Genomic DNA, 16637 nt, shown 5'->3' with positions numbered 1-16637 from the left:
TACAATTTTGGAACATGACATAGCCCATTCCACCAAAAAAAGAATATGGCAATAGCCCAGATATCATCATCATCAATTGGACCAAATGAATGGTAGTTTGGAGGCAAAATCTAGCTAAAAGAGATTATTCTACAATATGGTTTACAATGTGGATGGTTGATATAATATGGTACCAATAATGCCGTGTATCCCTTTGGAAGAATTGAGGCCCCGCTCTGGAAAAGAGGTTGGTTCAGCACAAAAGGAATAAGATTCCAAAACAACACCGAGAAATGGACGGCAAAGTGAAGTAGTCAAAAAGCAAAGATATCAATGCCTCTCAATAAAGGAAAGCTAAAGAAAACAATAAGGTAAAGAATCCTCACGGACACCTCTAAAACAGAACATACATATTTTGATCTCCAATCTTCAGATAAACTAAGAATTTCCTTGGTGTTTTCACGTTGGGTTTTAAACATAATTACTAAATAGCCTACAGGATTACCTCATTTTGTTTTTGTTTTGTTTTGTTTTTTTTTGTTTTTTTCTTTAATCATAGATGGAAAGCTCAACGTCTAAAGTTGAGATCATGAAGCCTATGATCCTCAAAGCTGGGATTCCATTAGCTCTATCCGTAGCTGGTTTTGTCTGTGCCAAGATAATTGCTAGAAGAAGTGTTGCTAAAGAATCCTTGTTGGAAACTCAAATGAGTAACTCGAAGATCGATTCCGAGCTCGGAGATGAGGAGGAGAGCTTTCACAGCTTTTGTTCTACGTCTTTGCCTTCTATGGAATATGAAAAACCAATGATAACGGATACCAACTTCATGAATTCCATAGAAAGGTTAGAAAATCGATATGAACCCAATTTGAAAGAAGAGATTTTTGGTCTAAGACGAAGACTTGAAGATCTTCAAATGAAAGAATGTGAGTTGGAGATGAAGTTTATCAGGTATTGTGACTTGAAGGAGCAAGAATCTCTGCTCATGCAGCTTAAGAACACGTTGTTATTAGAGATGTCGCATGTTGAATTGTTGGATAGGGAGATCTCTTCCATGGAGGCTGAAAAGAAAAGGCTTGAAACATTAGTAGTAGAATATTTGAGAGTTTTGGAGCAGCTGGAATTTTGGAAATCTAAAAATGGGTTCCTTCACAGAAAGGTAAAGAAGCTTTTGAGGAAAGTAAGAGCCCAATCAAGTCTTATAAAAGAGCAAGATTTGCAGATTGGAGCTAAAGAAAGACAACTTTTTAGAACCCAAGATGAACTGGAAACAAGTAGGAACATTATCAAGAAATTGAAGGATGAAGTTAGTGAGCTTAAAATGAAGTTCGATCAACAGCAAGAAGAGAAAAATGGGCTCTTGGAAAAGCTTGAATTGGCAGAGAAATCACCCCAGTCAATCTCCAAGGTTACCACTTTTCTCTATCATTGAAAACAACTAGATCAATATATGCTTTCAAAATCTCTCTTTTTTACTTCTTCTTTTTTTTCCCCCATTTACATAATAAACCACTTCAACAAATACAATTGCAACTAGATGATATTGAGAATAATAGAAAGGATACTACTTTTTGAGATTTCTAGGTGTAGATAATCTGATCATCTTAAGGTTGGAAATATTGCAGGTTGAAGCAGAAGGGATAACAATGGAGGATTACAATCGGCTTAGAAATGAACTAGAACAGCTGCAGAAGGATCAAGCAGCAGAAACCGAGGAATTAATATACTTAAGGTGGAGTAATGCATGTTTAAGGCATGAGTTGATGAAGAATCAGGAACATGATCAAGAACAGAATCAAAAGATTAAAGTAGATCATTTGGAGCTAGATTTTGAAAGGAACCTTGTGATTGAAAATTATGAGTCAGAGCAAGAATTGCAGGGAATGATGTTGGAGAGAAATGGGCATTGCTTTGACAGTCCAACTAGTGAACAAGTCCATTCAAAAAGGAAGAAACTACTTCAAAGGCTCAGAAAATGGGTGGAAGGCAGTGAGAAGGGAAAAGAAAAACTTGATGAGAAAGACAGGCATGAAGTCAAGTGCTTTAGGAAACATTCTGTTTCAGAGGAATCAGAGGAACATCTTCAGCCAAGAAGGTCTTGCTCTAGCGCAGGACCATAAACCCTACATATGGAACCAATTAAAAAAAGAAAAAAATGGAACTTGTTTAGTAGTTTGATGGCATTGAATGGTCTTTATAACAGCCAGGCCTTTGAAGAGAATGTTGAATAACAGTTTATCTCAATGGTTAAAGTTTCTTTCAAGATTTTTTCCTTTTTGCTAAAGTCTTGAATATAAATTTGTAATATAAAGGACTCATTTCCTTGATTGTCAAGATTGGATGAAAATGCCACTTTCTTTATATTCTTCTTCTACGATTATTACCCTAATCTATGGCCACTGTTCTTTTAGCACGCAACAAAAACTGATATGGTCATTAAATAAGATGAACAATTAACATGGTCATTTAATTTTTTCCAGTGAAATCCTCGAAAAGGTCGACTTTTTTTTTTTTTTTTTTTAAATGAAATTTGGGAAAAGTAGGGTTTGTTCAAAGAGAGATGGTAAAGTCTCATTCTGAATCTTGTTGAAAAGCGTTTTACCTATGGTGGAGCCCAGATTTCCTCTGCACCATATGATTTGAAGGCCTTAAGTTGTGGATGAAATTAGAATGCTATCCTCTCTCACTCTCTATCATTTTTTTTTTTTTTTTTTTTTTCCTTCTTAGCCAAAACCAAAAAACACATAAACCAATTAAAAATTTTATTCCTTCCTCTTCTTCAGCGGTCAATCTAACCTGTTGCACCATGGAGCTCTCTCTTCTTCCTTATCACCAACACAACCTAACTCTCCTAAACAAGCCTCTTATCCCCATCCCCATTACAAGTACCCTCCTTTTCTTTCACTCTCTCTATGATTTTCTCCGTAAATATTTGTTATGGTTTTAATTTCAGACTAAACAAATTTATTTAAATACACAGGGAATAAACTCTCCAACAGGATATCATACGCGTTTCAATGTCGCTGCTCGATGTCTTCCAAAGAGGATGGCATAGAACCAGCTAACCAGTGTTTGCAGTATGAGCGAAGGAGGGCCTTGATTGGTTCTCTCCTAACCACAGGTTGTTTCACAACTTTACTACATTATATCCCTGGATATATCAGTAAATTACCGGTTATGGGTCTTGTAAACCTATCAGTTGTAATGCAGTGAGGGGTTAATTGGGGAAAAGCCAACCCTTTTTTTTTTTTTTTTTTTTCTTTTTTTCCTACTTGAATTGTGGAAATTTGAACCTTGAACGTGCAATTTCTGCATTTCCTGGGTTGTTAACATTTTTTGTCATGACTCAGCTGCTGGTATTTATGTATGTGATGTGGCGGAGGCTGTTAGCACAAGTAGAAGAGCTGTGAGTTCTTGCTTCATTTTTACTAAATTGCTAAACTATTCTCCTTCTTTATGCTACCAGAACATTAAATATACTGATAATAACAACTAAGTTGAATCTTTTGCGGTTAAAAATGTGATTATTTCGTTTGCTGCAGTTGAGAGGAGCAAAAGTACCTGAAAGTGAATTCACAACCCTCCCCAGTGGTCTGAAGTTAGTAACCGTCACTACTTATGGAATCCTCTACTCTGCTTTTTTATTATTTATCCATTTAGTATTATTATTATTTTTTTGCTACATCTATGCGAGTGCACCTAAAGTTGTATCCAGCATAAGATTGTTCAAAATTGTCAAATCCTATGTACGTTAAAGAAGAATATAGTGGTAACAAGTACCATTATACAGCATTTAGTTGTAGAAGGTTCATGTGTTTTATTAGATTGAATATATGCTAGCACTAATATATTTATGGTAAAATCCTCCAGGTACTATGATTTGAAGGTTGGGGGCGGAGCTGAGGCAGTGAAAGGATCTCGGGTTGCAGTACGGTTGTAATCCAGTTAAATTTCATTATTTCACATAATATCATTTACTCTACTTCCCCAAATATAACATATTTAGGCTTCTAAGACAGTCAGTACTAATTTTTAGAGCTTCCTTTTATCAACAGAATAACTTTCTGCCAAATCCGCTAATAACTTACTAATAAAACACCTTTCTGTTCATATATAGTTGTCTGCTTCTGAGAATCTTTATAGTCTTTGCTGGGGTTATTCCCTGTCCCATTAGACATATATGATGGTATCTGTTTAGAAAACAAAAGCAATGGTTCTGCAAGTGGGGCATATAGTTTACAATCAAATGTGGCAGAATTAAATGGTGAACTAATAGATCTCATTAGAAGATTGGATGTATCAGGTTGCCACTTTATATTTTCACATCATCAAAAAAATTGTAATTGTGCTTTTCTTTTTTTCCTTAATATTCAAAATCCAAATATAACCAGCGTACAATATTTTGGTTGTAGGTTCATTATGTTGCTAAGTGGAAAGGCATCACTTTTATGACTAGTAGACAAGGACTCGGTGTTGGTGGAGGAACCGTAAGATTAGACTGGTGTTTCCATTCATATTTATTTTGAATTTTAGTCAATTTTAAGATTAGGCGGGTACTCTAGTTAATCAAGTGTTTAGAGTCCGTAATGATAAATTTAAGATGTCATTGCAAGGAACTTTTGCTTCTTGTTTATTGTTGAAATGCTTCAATTGCTGCAGCCATACGGATTTGATGTTGGCCAATCTGAGAGGGGATCGGTACTTAAAGGATTAGATCTTGGTGTACAAGGCATGCGAGTTGGAGGCCAGGTGAGACCAGTTTTGTAGCATGAAACTCTCTTGGTTATCTTGAGGCATTGTTGGAGGATACATTTAAGTTCTGAACTTGCATTAGAAAATGTCTTCTTTCCATCAATGATTATATCTGGAAGTGTCTTGTCATTAAACTGAAATTACAATTCTAGTATTTTGTTTAGCTGGATGATCACTATTAGGGTCCCAATAAAAAGGCTCTTTTGTCAAGTGTTTGGTTAAATATTCTTTGCAGCGATTGTTAATTGTTCCTCCAGAGTTGGCTTATGGAAACAAAGGGGTCCAGGAAATCCCACCAAATGCAACAATAGAGGTACTGGAAATTCATTTTTCTTTCTTTTTTTATTTTTTCAATATTTTTGTTAAGAACGTTAATCAGAATTAAGTGTTAAAATCTTCTTTATACAACCAAACAGACTACATTAGGCCTCCAGTTCAATTGCCAAAAAAAAAAAAAGCACTAATTAGAAGATAGATAGATATGAACCCCATAATTTAATGTAACTACTGCTTCATCTTCTCTCTTTCTCTAGACTAGGCTTTTCCATGTTCTAAAGTAGATTTAGGCCTTGCATACAATGTCCTATTTCTGTAATTACCCATTATGAAATATGCTCTCCAGAGTTGTTTACAGTTGTATGTCTTTGCATTATCTTTCCCATCCAAGTGTCAGAATTTCTATTGTTTACCCCCCACATCTCCCCCCCCCCCCCCCCCCCAAAAAAAAAAAAAAAGTGTCAGAATTTCTATTATTTAGCTTGTGCATATTAAAGCTATTCTATCACTAATTCTATTCTTTTCCTCATATTTTTTCAGAAAAGCATCTTTGACCATTCTGCCATCTTTAATTGTGGTCCCTCGTATATCTATATGTTTACCGTTTTGCATCTTCTTTGAATCTGCAGTTGGATGTTGAATTACTTGCCATCAAGCAAAGCCCATTTGGGTAAGTATTGGGTCAAAGTAAGAGTAATTGTCTGGTTTCAGTTATATATCTCCAATATATGTTCAGTATGCTCAACTTATTACTTTGCTGTGCAGATCTCCTGTAAAAGTAATTGAAGGTTAATGCAAAAATGCAATCATATTTTCCTGCTGCTTGTCTTGTTAATGTCAATGACCAAGGTGTAGAAACTCACAGATTGTGGCCAAAAGGATTTCTTCCATGTTCTGCTCATTATTGTAAATAAGCTTGTAATAGAAAAAGCACCTTCATAAAATGATATGGATATTGATAATTTTTGTAAGTTCTACTTATATCATTTAATTATAACTCTCATTCTTTTCCCTTTTTTTTTTTTTTTTTTTTTTCCTCTCTTTCACTTTAGAGTTTATTCTAGAGTTTATTCTATTCTATACCTTTTCATTGACGTGTTTCTCCATACTTATTCTTCTTTGTTCTTTTACTGGTAAATATAACAATGACACCGTGCTGGATATAGAAGTAAAAGATAGCAAAAGAGTGACACAGCAACTTTGTAAGAGGTCATCGAATTTTATCAAATTTCAAAGTTTTAAAGTCCCTTTTTCTGTATTTTCTTTAACCTTTCTGGTCTTTGAAATGTTCCCAAGCTGAAAAAAATAAAGTCACAGACAAGTCCAATTTGCATGATACTTGGTGGGTATTGATCCTGCATATGACCCCCCTTTTTTTTTTTTCTTTTTTTTTTTTCATTGTTGTTATTATTATGTTTGCCAACATATAAACATATTATTTTGTCTTATTTTGCTGTTTACCTTTTTTTTTTTTTTTTTTTTTTTTTGGTGTATTAGTGCTGGTTCTGCATAATTATGCATTTTACTAGTGCATCCCATGCACTTAGAACATGCATGATCCACATGTATATTTTGTTAGAAAGCAGAGGATTGACAAAAGTATAGTGGTGTAATGATTGTTATCAAATCTTACTTCTATTCTTTCAAACAGATATGTATTCTATTTTGATGATTTTTTGCATAAACCTGTTCAAAAAAGGAGATATTTCTATATTTTATAAGTTTATTGCACTGAGCCATTAATGGTAATCGCTTCCTTATATGGAGAACACAGCTAGAAATACGGTTCTAGGGACACCATTCAAGGAGAATCCACCAGTTTTATAGACACCAGCCAAAAGTTTCATGATTTTGTACATAGACAGCCACTTTTCATTTTTGTTTTCGTTTTTTAATATTTCACCCACTTTATTCTCTTGTAGCATATCCTTTTATTTAAACCATTTCCTTATTCCTGCACACACTACCATTAAGCTTCCCCTCACTTCCACTCTTTGCTTATGCAAAATAAGAACCATGCCAGTCTTCCCTTATAGCTGCTGCTTCTTCTTCTTCTTCCTTCTATGTTTATGTCATTTCTGCTCTTCCCTTAAGACCTGTCCAGCTTGTGGCCAAATAGAAATCCCATATCCACTAAGCACAAGCCCCAACTGTGGTGATCCACACTACCCTCTCCGTTGTGATTTCTACTCACAGAAACTCTACTTTGATGCCCTCAATGGAAGTTCTTATCGAGTACTGAGAATCATGGCTCCATTTCAGCGCCTGGTGATTCAACCATCACCTTGGTTATCTGCCTCATGTGTTACTCAAGACATGCCGGTGAGCGAGGGCATCTGGTTAAACCAGTCTCTCCCTTTCAACATCACTTCCTCCAACACAGTTTTCCTACTCAACTGTTCTCCGCGTCTCCTGGTTTCTCCTCTGAATTGCACTCCTTCTAGTCTTTGTCACCGTTATTTGGAGAGCTCAGGACATGTCGATTCCAAGCGAGCAGCTCAGTGTACAAGCGGTGTTGATCCTTGTTGCACCTTCATCGCAGGTGGGATGCCTTCTGCATACAAGATAAGGCTTCACAGTTCAGGTTGCAGAGCGTTTAGAAGCATCCTTCATTTGGATATAGAGAAGCCAGCAAATGAATGGGAAGAAGGATTGGAAATTCAATGGGTTCCTCCACCAGAACCAGTTTGTAAAACGCAAATAGATTGCTCTGGAGCTTCCAAATGTTCACCTACTGGTGTACAAGGGATTCTTCGCTGCCTATGCAATAAGGGATACCATTGGGACCATGTTCATGGAACTTGCTCTAAAAACAAGGGGAAGACAGCAGCAAGCCTTAGTATAAAGGTCTCCTCAGGAGTCATCTCTTTCTTCATTGTTGCAGCAATCCTGGCAGCAATAGGAGTAAGAAGATCTTCAAGGTATTCTAACCGCACAAAGCTTACCAAGGCGAGAGAAAACATGATCAAGTGCCGTGGAGGGAAATCTGCCAGGATTTTCCACTTGAAAGAGATGAAGAAAGCAACCAATGGCTTTTCCAAGCACAGGATTTTGGGGAGTGGTGGTTTTGGGGAAGTCTACAAAGGAGAACTTCAAGATGGGACTATCGTGGCCATCAAGTCAGCTAAAGTAGGGAACTTCAAGAGCACAGAACAAGTACTTAATGAAGTCGGGATACTTTCGCAAGTCAATCACAAGAACTTAGTTAGACTCTTGGGTTGCTGCATGGATTCTGATCAGCCGTTGATGATCTATGAATACATACCAAACGGGACTCTTCATGACCATTTAAATGGTAAGTTTTCCACATTTCTGGATTGGAAAACCAGGCTCAAAATTGCTTTACAGACTGCAGAAGCACTGGCATATTTACATTCTTCAGCATATACCCCCATCTACCACAGAGATGTCAAGTCAAGTAATATACTTCTGGATGGAGACTTTGATGCAAAAGTAGCAGATTTTGGACTGTCCCGGTTGGCTAGGCCAGGGCTGAGCCATGTCTCAACCTGTGCTCAGGGAACATTGGGATACTTGGACCCTGAATACTACCGAAACTACCAGTTGACAGATAAAAGTGATGTTTATAGTTATGGTGTTGTGCTGCTTGAGCTTCTTACATCGCAGAATGCCATTGACTTCTCACGTGACGAAGATGATGTTAATTTAGCCATTTTTGTGAGCCAAAGAGCCAAAACTGGTGCTCTAATGGAGATTGTGGATCAGCATCTGCTAGACAAGGAGGAGGCTTCAAGTGATATTCTGGCAAGCGTAAAGCTCTTCTTAGACCTTGCTCTTGCCTGTCTGAGGGAGAAGAAAGAAGACAGGCCTGCCATGAAGGATGTTGTTCAACAACTCCATTACATAATTCAAGTTCTCAATCAGGAAGTGTGTTAGTTAGTTGGGGGAGTAGTATTCCATTACATAATTCAAGTTCTCAATCAGGAAGTGTGTTAGTCAATTGGGAGATTAGTATTCAAAACATGGGATTAATTATAATTAATATACATATATATATATATATATATAATATGAAGGTTGTGACTGTTTAAAAATGTCTTAAGTGGATGCAAAATAATCTTTGAATATTCATGTTGAAGGAAATAGTGCCAATGAGAGGACTCAGATTTTGAGTAGCCCACAGAAGCTGTAAAAGCGATTCCAAAGATGGATGTTGAGTCGGTGGAAAAACATATAGGAAAAGACTAGGATCAGATGCTTACTTTGCAAAAAAATAAAAAAGGCGAAGTTATCCCAAAGGCATGGAGTGCTTCCAAGCTTGGGAGTATTAGAATCTTCTGAGATGTAGCTCTTGGATTTTACATTTTTATTTTATTTTATTTTTGTTGTGCGTGGAGAAAAGCAAAACCAACTTTCAAAAATGGAGAAAGCATTTACTCATTTGACATTTACCTTGCTGTCAAACAAGGAAAGCATTTCTTCAAAGCATTATAATATTTGGAAAGCACTAAAAGAAACTTCCATATAGCATTGATCAAAGATGGTATGTTTATTTATATATATATATATATATATATATTTATAATTAGTGGGAATAACAAAAGCTAAAGCTTTAGTTAATTGAACATCATTGAATATAATACTTCAATTTTTAAATGTCAACCGTTTCATTTTCACATACTTTTCCTTACAATCAAAATCACAGACTGATGATCATTATTAATCAAGCTTTGGCTCCAGAACAAGGAGAATTTTGAGAGTGCTCCAAAACATCTCAACTTTTCTTCCACATTTCTTTGTAAACCATCTAGCTTCATTTCACAGGGGCCGACCGGTTGATAATATATCTTTCTTAGATGAAAAACTGGATAATAAATATCAATCCAAGAGCTGTTTGTTGTGTATTGTTATTTTTATTTTAAAACATTGAAGGTTGGATTCGAACTCTATATCTATGCTAAAAGAAAATAGTAATTTTCTATCTATTCTTTTGCAAGAATGCTCCCAGTTTTTAATAAAAAAAAATATATAGAAAATCTACATCAGCTTTTTCATATATATACGTATCATTGACTTTGAAATATCAGACCTAAAACAAGCTATTAACATCTAATAGTATTAAAAAATTACCAAATTTATTTCTCGAAGTTATAATTCCAAATAGTGTCTTATTGTTTTAATGGTGTGAATTTCATCCATTACGCATTACAATTACAATAATAAATCTTCATATCTAATACATGAGGCTAAAGAATAATGGAAAGGGACCTAATGGATCAATTGAATAGCATTCCCTGCACGAGGGATGGAGCAATTGCCAACGCAATACAAGTAGCCAATCGGGTTGGCAAACAAAAACAAATTATATAAACTTTTCAAAGTGGGATTTGTCAAAGAAATGAGATTATGGATGTTTATTATATTGCTAACAGTGTTCATATGCATCCTTAATGTAGGGAGTAGCAATCATGGCTTACCAGCATCAACATACCAGCATCAACATAAAGTCTTTAGTGGAAAGATAGGGTAATTATCAAGTTAGAATATAAAGATGGGGTAAGAAACCTTTTTCCAATGGAAAAATATAGTGGTAAATAAAATGCTTTTAACCCCACTAGACTTCTTACATTTGTATTAGTGTTGAGGAAAACAAAAATTTTAGATCATTACTGAAGCATGACGATTCTTATTGCCATCAAAAAAATAAAATAATAATAAAACAAAAAAGGATGAATGATTTTTAAATGTCCCATATGGTATAGTTGGTTTTAAGTTTCTATTTTTTTATTTTAATTGTAATTAATTTGTTTATATCTAACAATTGTAATTAATTTGTTTATATCAAATGTTAGCTAATCATAGAATTTGTTACACACCTTAAACAATTAAAAATTTTAATGAGAAAAAAAAAGTACAGAAATAAAAAACAACACAATTTGAAGCTTTTTTTTTATTTATATTATATAGAGAACAGTAAAAATAAAAAATCTAAAAATCGAACGTTTCACCGACGGCTTAGTTAAAAAATTGAGAAAGGACCCAAAAAAAACCAAAAAAAAAAAAAAAGAGCAAATTGGCAAAAGTATAACCCGTCATTGTTTAATTGCTGCTTCAGCTTTTTTTTTTTCTTTTTTTTAAATAATTATTATTATTTTCTTTTTCAAGGCTTGCGTAGTTAGTAATGCTACTGATAAAAGTATCCTATTTTACAATTTACAAAATCTCTAACAAACTAATTATACTTGGAAATTTTCAAACAAACCAAATTTATCTGTGCATAAGGCCCCACCATAAGCAGCATATAGTCTCGAATGGATGAAAAACTGCCACACTTTTGAAAGTTCACCTTCGGTAACGGTAACGTTTGAAATTGAAATATACATGCAAAATTCCACGTTCAAACGTGCATTTGAATCCCTTCTTGTGAGAATACTCCCATTCCTTGTTCACAATCCGGAATGCCTGTGGTACAAAAATTAGTTAAGCTATTTCATCCCAAAATAATGATTTTAAGGAAAATCAATCGGATCAAGAAAACATACAATGTCCTCGTAAGGTGGCCCTGCGTGGAACCTTATAATGCATGTTTCACTGCTGTTCCCATCCTTCTCTATGGTGTAGCTTGGAGCCCTTCCCTTGTCAACAAGGTCCGGATAAAAGATATTAAACTTGTATCCTTGCACAATCTTCGGAGGTGGATTATCATGATCATAGTGGGTCTGGTTATATTTGTTCCACTCATATCCAGTGTGAACACGGTTGAAATATTTTGGTTTTCTTGGTCTATACTTGTCATGCCACCAGTACACCTGCATAATATGGGCAACAAGATATAAGTTTCTTGAAGCATTGGAAGCAAAAATAAAGAAAGAATGAGAGGAAAAGGATGGTCACGATTGGGTACCTGCGAGTCCAGGTTCACTTCAGCACCTGACCCAAATACGGCATCCCCTTCCTCCATGGTTCCCATGGCTTTCATGGCCTTCGCCTCAAAGTTATCTTCTGATGGAGCTGGCTTTGCCGCCATGGCTTCTTGAATCCGTCTTTGCTGTTCTTCTAACACATCCATACGCTTCCTTTCCTGTTAATTTATCAAGAGACAAAAGTGAGAAATTGCTGCTCAAATTCATGCTAGCTGGTAAATTAGAACATATTCTGATATTATAAGATACCAGTATAGCCCTGTCCTCTTCAGGATCAATTGCCTCCTCATTTTCATCACCATGCAACAGTTCTGGTGAAAATGATCCCGCTTCTTCTTCAACCTCTTGGGTCTCCTCCTTCATGGGCTCTGGGGAATATGTTTGAGCATCTACATGATAAAAACTATTAGCAACTATAATGGGCAAAACAATATCAAACTAACAAATGAAGTTGAATATACCTTCATCAACATGTTCACTTTCCTCCTTTTCAGGTTCTAGATCAGTAATAGTCTCCGGTTTCTCTTCATCATCCACTGGTTGTTCAAGTTGTTGCAAATACTGACGCAACATTTTAGTATGTATCTCTTTCAAGCAAGCCTGTATTTGTAGCAATTTACCAGTGAGATCCAACACAATGGGTCATAAATAAAATAGAAATATACGGGATAATCTATTGATTAGATACCTTGGCCTTGTATATATGGAGACGTTTAATAACAGCCTCCCAATACTCAACCACCTTAGCTGTACCAGAACGCATCTGCAACTCAATCTGGGACTGCAAAGCCTCCAATTCCCCATAACTCTTTCCTTCCAACAGATCCCTCACATCTGATTCAATGCTAGAATGCATACCCCTTTCTTCTGCAAGCAATTCAGCTGGAGGATCCTCTCCACGCACCCTAGCTCGATCCAGTGCATCTTTCTTCCTAGCTTCAGCTAGTTCCCAATCACAAACCACAAGAAGTGCCTGTTGAATGACAGGAATCAAGTAAAGTCCAACTCCATATCTAAGGTTTTATGCACGCCAACATCTTACAACTTTTTACATTTATTAACTTTCAGGTAATCATATCAAGTCCAAACAATAATAATACAAATTTTATTCTGAAGTCCACAAGAAATATCAAGCTACTGCAGCTAGAATAATACAGAAATATATAGAGAAATGCAAATTAAAACACAAATATATATATATATATAAGCGGAAGAACAGCATGAGACATGCTCAAAAACTGAAAGAAAACCTAATGTCAACTAATTATATGAGTTTAGTACCTCCCAATATTCTATATGTGTTGGGGTGTCCCTGTCCAAATCGAGATGCATTTTTATGTCATCACGAAGCTCTTCCATTTCTTTGACTGTCAAACCCTGCATATATAAGCCACAATTGCCTATATGAACCCGTAAAAGAATTTAAAAAGAAAATACATTCAATAAGTATTCATAGTTAATAATGTCTTAAAGCCACATAATAAAATTGTATGCAGATGAGCTTTCCAATTATTTTACTTGTAAAAACAAACGATCTGCTATCAACATACCATACACTGAAAACTGGAATTTAGCCACATTAGTTTAACTATCAGTGAATGGTCCATAAAGACATCTATCTATATTTCAGAGAGAAGCAAGCAAAAATAAAAAGTTGGAGAAAGACATTAATATATAAATATTTTGAAGTAAGATCCAAGTTAATTTGAAGATGAATACCTTGAAAACCACGTATGGCTCATTTATTTTTATTTCATAATCATCAGAGCCGTTGAGGTGCTTGTACAAGACATCAATAGGCTTTATACGCCCTTCACGCAATCTAATCTCCGATCTGATTTTGCTTTGATCAAAATGAAACTGTATATTGAAATAACTAACATATCAAATATAAGATAGAAGAAAATGAAATATAATAATAGAAATAATGGCAAAAAGAGTCTTATAACTATTGTTTCTCATTTAAGAAACACGTTCGTCAGGAAGCAAAAGCTTTTTTTCCAAAAATAAAAAATAGGGGCGGGGATAGAATGTTAAAGGAAAGTTGGTTTCATACCTCCTCTTCTTTCTTCTCCCAGTCTTGGAATTCAGCCCGAGCACGTTCTCTTGCTAACAGTGCCTGCAAGAAGAAATAGCGTTAGTAAGCCACCAAAAAACAACCAAATAGGAAAGAAGAAATATCTAAAAAGCAAAATCTATTCCAAATGGCTTTACACACTATATTTCTATCTGTCAAAAATATCTCATTAAAAAAAGAAAAAAATTCTTATTGCATCAGGGGCAAACTAACCATTTCTTCCTCATGTTGTGCTCTTTCAAGCGCCCTCTCCTCCCTTCTCTTTTTCACTTTTTCAATCTCTGCCTGCATCATGAATTTAAATATAAATGTTATCACCAATGCAGTTAATATGGAGAATGGAATATACTAATAGCTAAAGAAACATACAAAGAACTTTGATTCAGACCATTGGTAAAGGTAAGAATAGTAAATATCACAATGTTATCTAAAATAACAGATTTACATAAAAACCTAGGTAATAATATTTGAATAAAAACCTAGGCCTGAGGATCCTGCATTCTGAGTCTTGCGATGCCAATCAATTTGACCCTTCAAGCAACCTACTAACTAACTAATTATTAAAGTGGTACACCATAACCTTGATGATATGCTTTCTAAAACAAAAATATTCCAAATCCACCTTCTTGTCAAGCCTTAAGCACATAAGTCTACAACAGGCATTACACAATTACAAACAAAACATGAATCATAATTTTAATTGAACTTTTCAATTACCTTCAACAACTGAACCATTTTCCAGCCCCCACATATGGAAAACGATACACAGCTAGTTCTCTACTTTGTACAAAATACTAGTTCAAAGTAACCAGTCATAGTACATAACAAGCAAAGAAACAATATTGGACCAGAATTATACGTACCATTCTTGCTTTCTGTTTTTCTTTCTCAGCTTTAACAGAAAACCCGTCAAGTGGCGCTCCTTGGATTACATCACGCTCAATCTTCTTCCGCCAAACAAATCTGCAAATCACACGATATGTAATCAATGTTGGTAAATAACAAATTAACATACATTAGTCTTCCACTAATTTGTGAATACGTAAAGCCATCACATGCCATTATTAGTTGGTGTACATAAATACACTAACAATAGCTAATAATGATTTGTGGTACACAGCTAAAATTATTTCACACCATGGTCCATACGTTATAATCCATATATTGTACAAAAAATTCATAGACTTTCCGAAAGTAACAAAACCAAGCAAATTGCAAACACAAAAAAATTAACAAAGACACTTACTTCTCATTGAGATTGGAATCACCAAAGGGATTCGAGTCGTTTGAATAACCTGAAACCGTTTGTGATTTCAACTTCTTGGCTACTTTCATTGCCTATAACATAAAATGAAAAGAAAATAAGACAACAATTTATTGTTACCAAAGTAATTAATAAAATAAACCCTAGCCAAAAAAAAAAAAACCCACAACCACAATCAAATACAAACCTTTCTCTGCGCCTTCTTAGCCAAGTACTCGGAAATTTCTTCGTCCGTAACGATCCTTGAAGACCTCTTCCTTTTGCGGCCCCGGTCATCACTATCGTCGCTATTATACGAGCCGTCAGAGTCCCTCCCACGCGACGAGCTCTGGCCCCGGCGGCTTCTCTTGCTATCACTTTTTTTATCTCGCTTGCCGGAGCTTCTCACCGGTGATAGCTCTCGGCTGTCTGACTCGTCGGACTCACCGTACGAGTCATCGGATCTTCTACTTCTTCGTCGATTCCTGGACGACGACTTCTCATTCCGACTGCTTCGGCCATGACCACCCATGTTCCGTGACAATCAGAATAATTTGGTTGGGTTATGTTCGAAATTTCGAATGTATACACAACTGGATATTAAGTCGCCCTTAATGGTCTGACTCAACGTTTAGAAACCGACTTTGAAGTAGACCCAATAATGAAAGGAAAATGTGAGCCCATTTGTTTCGGCCCAACCCGATTTTTGACCCGTCTATTCTATCTTCATGGTAATTAACAATTAGTGAGGGAAATAGAACACGGCAAAAGTTGTAAATTTTTTGCTAAATAATAATAAATTAATTTTTTATCAAAAAATAATAATAATAATAAAATTAAATCTGGCAAAGGTCCACAAAGTTCGATATCCCCACCCCCACCCACAATATGTTTTGAGAATTACCCTCAATATCAAAAGAAAAATAAGAATTTACATACAATGAGTAACTTTTTTTTTTCTTTTCTTAACAAATAGATAATTGTTTATCAAAAAGCCAAAAAAAAAACAATATATCTAATTTATTACTTTTGAATTTATAGGGGATATTTGTACGAAATAAAAAGAAAGAAAGAAAAACCATTACCCAAAAAAAAAAGAAAAAAAAAAAAAGGAAAAAAAAGTTACTCAACACTGGCTACTTCTTGATACTCTTCTATAACCATAGATTTTATCTTATTATTTTTTAATGAAGAGGAGAGTGGCGAGTAGTCACCTCCCTGTTCCTAATTATGTATCGTGGGTTTTTTTGGTTATAAAAACCTTCCTTCCAAGCGAAAAAAAAAAAATTACAATTCAATTTGATAAGGCTGTGGGTTCTTGGAGTTGGACTAGGTTAGAGATGACATTTAAATTTCTTATAAATCCCTTTATTCTTGTTTCCCAAAAACATATATATTTTAACTAAAAATTACTGGTCAGCCAGTC

The 16637-nt window shown here is 35.3% G+C and overlaps 4 protein-coding genes across 6 annotated transcripts; 3 read left to right on the top strand and 1 right to left on the bottom strand.

The window, feature by feature from the left end:
* The first annotated feature begins 152 nt into the window (after positions 1-152).
* LOC112488941 (protein CHUP1, chloroplastic) lies at positions 153-2348 on the top strand. 2 transcript variants are annotated; one of them, XM_025066711.3, is made up of 3 exons: positions 153-350; positions 539-1387; positions 1605-2348. In XM_025066711.3, exons 2-3 carry the CDS (start codon positions 539-541, stop codon positions 2097-2099), a joined length of 1344 nt encoding a protein of 447 aa, XP_024922479.3. In that variant the 5' UTR covers positions 153-350; the 3' UTR covers positions 2100-2348. The 2 variants fall into 2 exon arrangements, with proteins under 2 accessions (XP_024922479.3, XP_024922480.3); XM_025066712.3 differs by lacking the exon at positions 153-350 and having other exon boundaries at positions 357-1387.
* Positions 2349-2566: 218 nt separating this feature from the next.
* On the top strand, positions 2567-6018 carry LOC107431980 (peptidyl-prolyl cis-trans isomerase FKBP16-4, chloroplastic). Of its 2 annotated transcripts, XM_016043038.4 has the most exons (10): positions 2608-2864; positions 2960-3100; positions 3330-3385; positions 3522-3577; positions 3850-3907; positions 4392-4466; positions 4639-4728; positions 4967-5044; positions 5637-5677; positions 5773-6018. In XM_016043038.4, exons 1-10 carry the CDS (start codon positions 2639-2641, stop codon positions 5798-5800), a joined length of 849 nt encoding a protein of 282 aa, XP_015898524.4. In that variant the 5' UTR covers positions 2608-2638; the 3' UTR covers positions 5801-6018. The 2 variants fall into 2 exon arrangements, with proteins under 2 accessions (XP_060668820.1, XP_015898524.4); XM_060812837.1 differs by lacking the exon at positions 5773-6018 and having other exon boundaries at positions 2567-2864; positions 5548-5679.
* Positions 6019-6503: 485 nt separating this feature from the next.
* On the top strand, positions 6504-9309 carry LOC107409439 (wall-associated receptor kinase-like 20). Its single transcript, XM_016016873.4, has one exon. The coding sequence runs from the start codon at positions 6853-6855 to the stop codon at positions 8902-8904; it is 2052 nt and encodes a 683-aa protein (XP_015872359.2). The 5' UTR covers positions 6504-6852; the 3' UTR covers positions 8905-9309.
* A 1871-nt stretch (positions 9310-11180) lies between these two features.
* LOC107432009 (splicing factor Cactin) lies at positions 11181-15788 on the bottom strand. The gene is made up of 13 exons (XM_016043060.4): positions 15420-15788; positions 15215-15306; positions 14832-14931; positions 14182-14253; positions 13948-14010; positions 13611-13751; positions 13173-13268; positions 12580-12864; positions 12353-12491; positions 12141-12280; positions 11873-12049; positions 11511-11777; positions 11181-11430 (listed from the first exon to the last, which is right to left on the bottom strand). The coding sequence occupies exons 1-13, from the start codon at positions 15741-15743 to the stop codon at positions 11311-11313; spliced, it is 2016 nt and encodes a 671-aa protein (XP_015898546.1). The 5' UTR covers positions 15744-15788; the 3' UTR covers positions 11181-11310.
* Positions 15789-16637: the final 849 nt, after the last annotated feature.

This window comes from Ziziphus jujuba, chromosome 11, assembly GCF_031755915.1.
Source record: "Ziziphus jujuba cultivar Dongzao chromosome 11, ASM3175591v1".
Classification (NCBI taxonomy): Eukaryota; Viridiplantae; Streptophyta; class Magnoliopsida; order Rosales; family Rhamnaceae; genus Ziziphus; species Ziziphus jujuba.
This window is presented reverse-complemented; position numbering and strand designations above follow the sequence as displayed.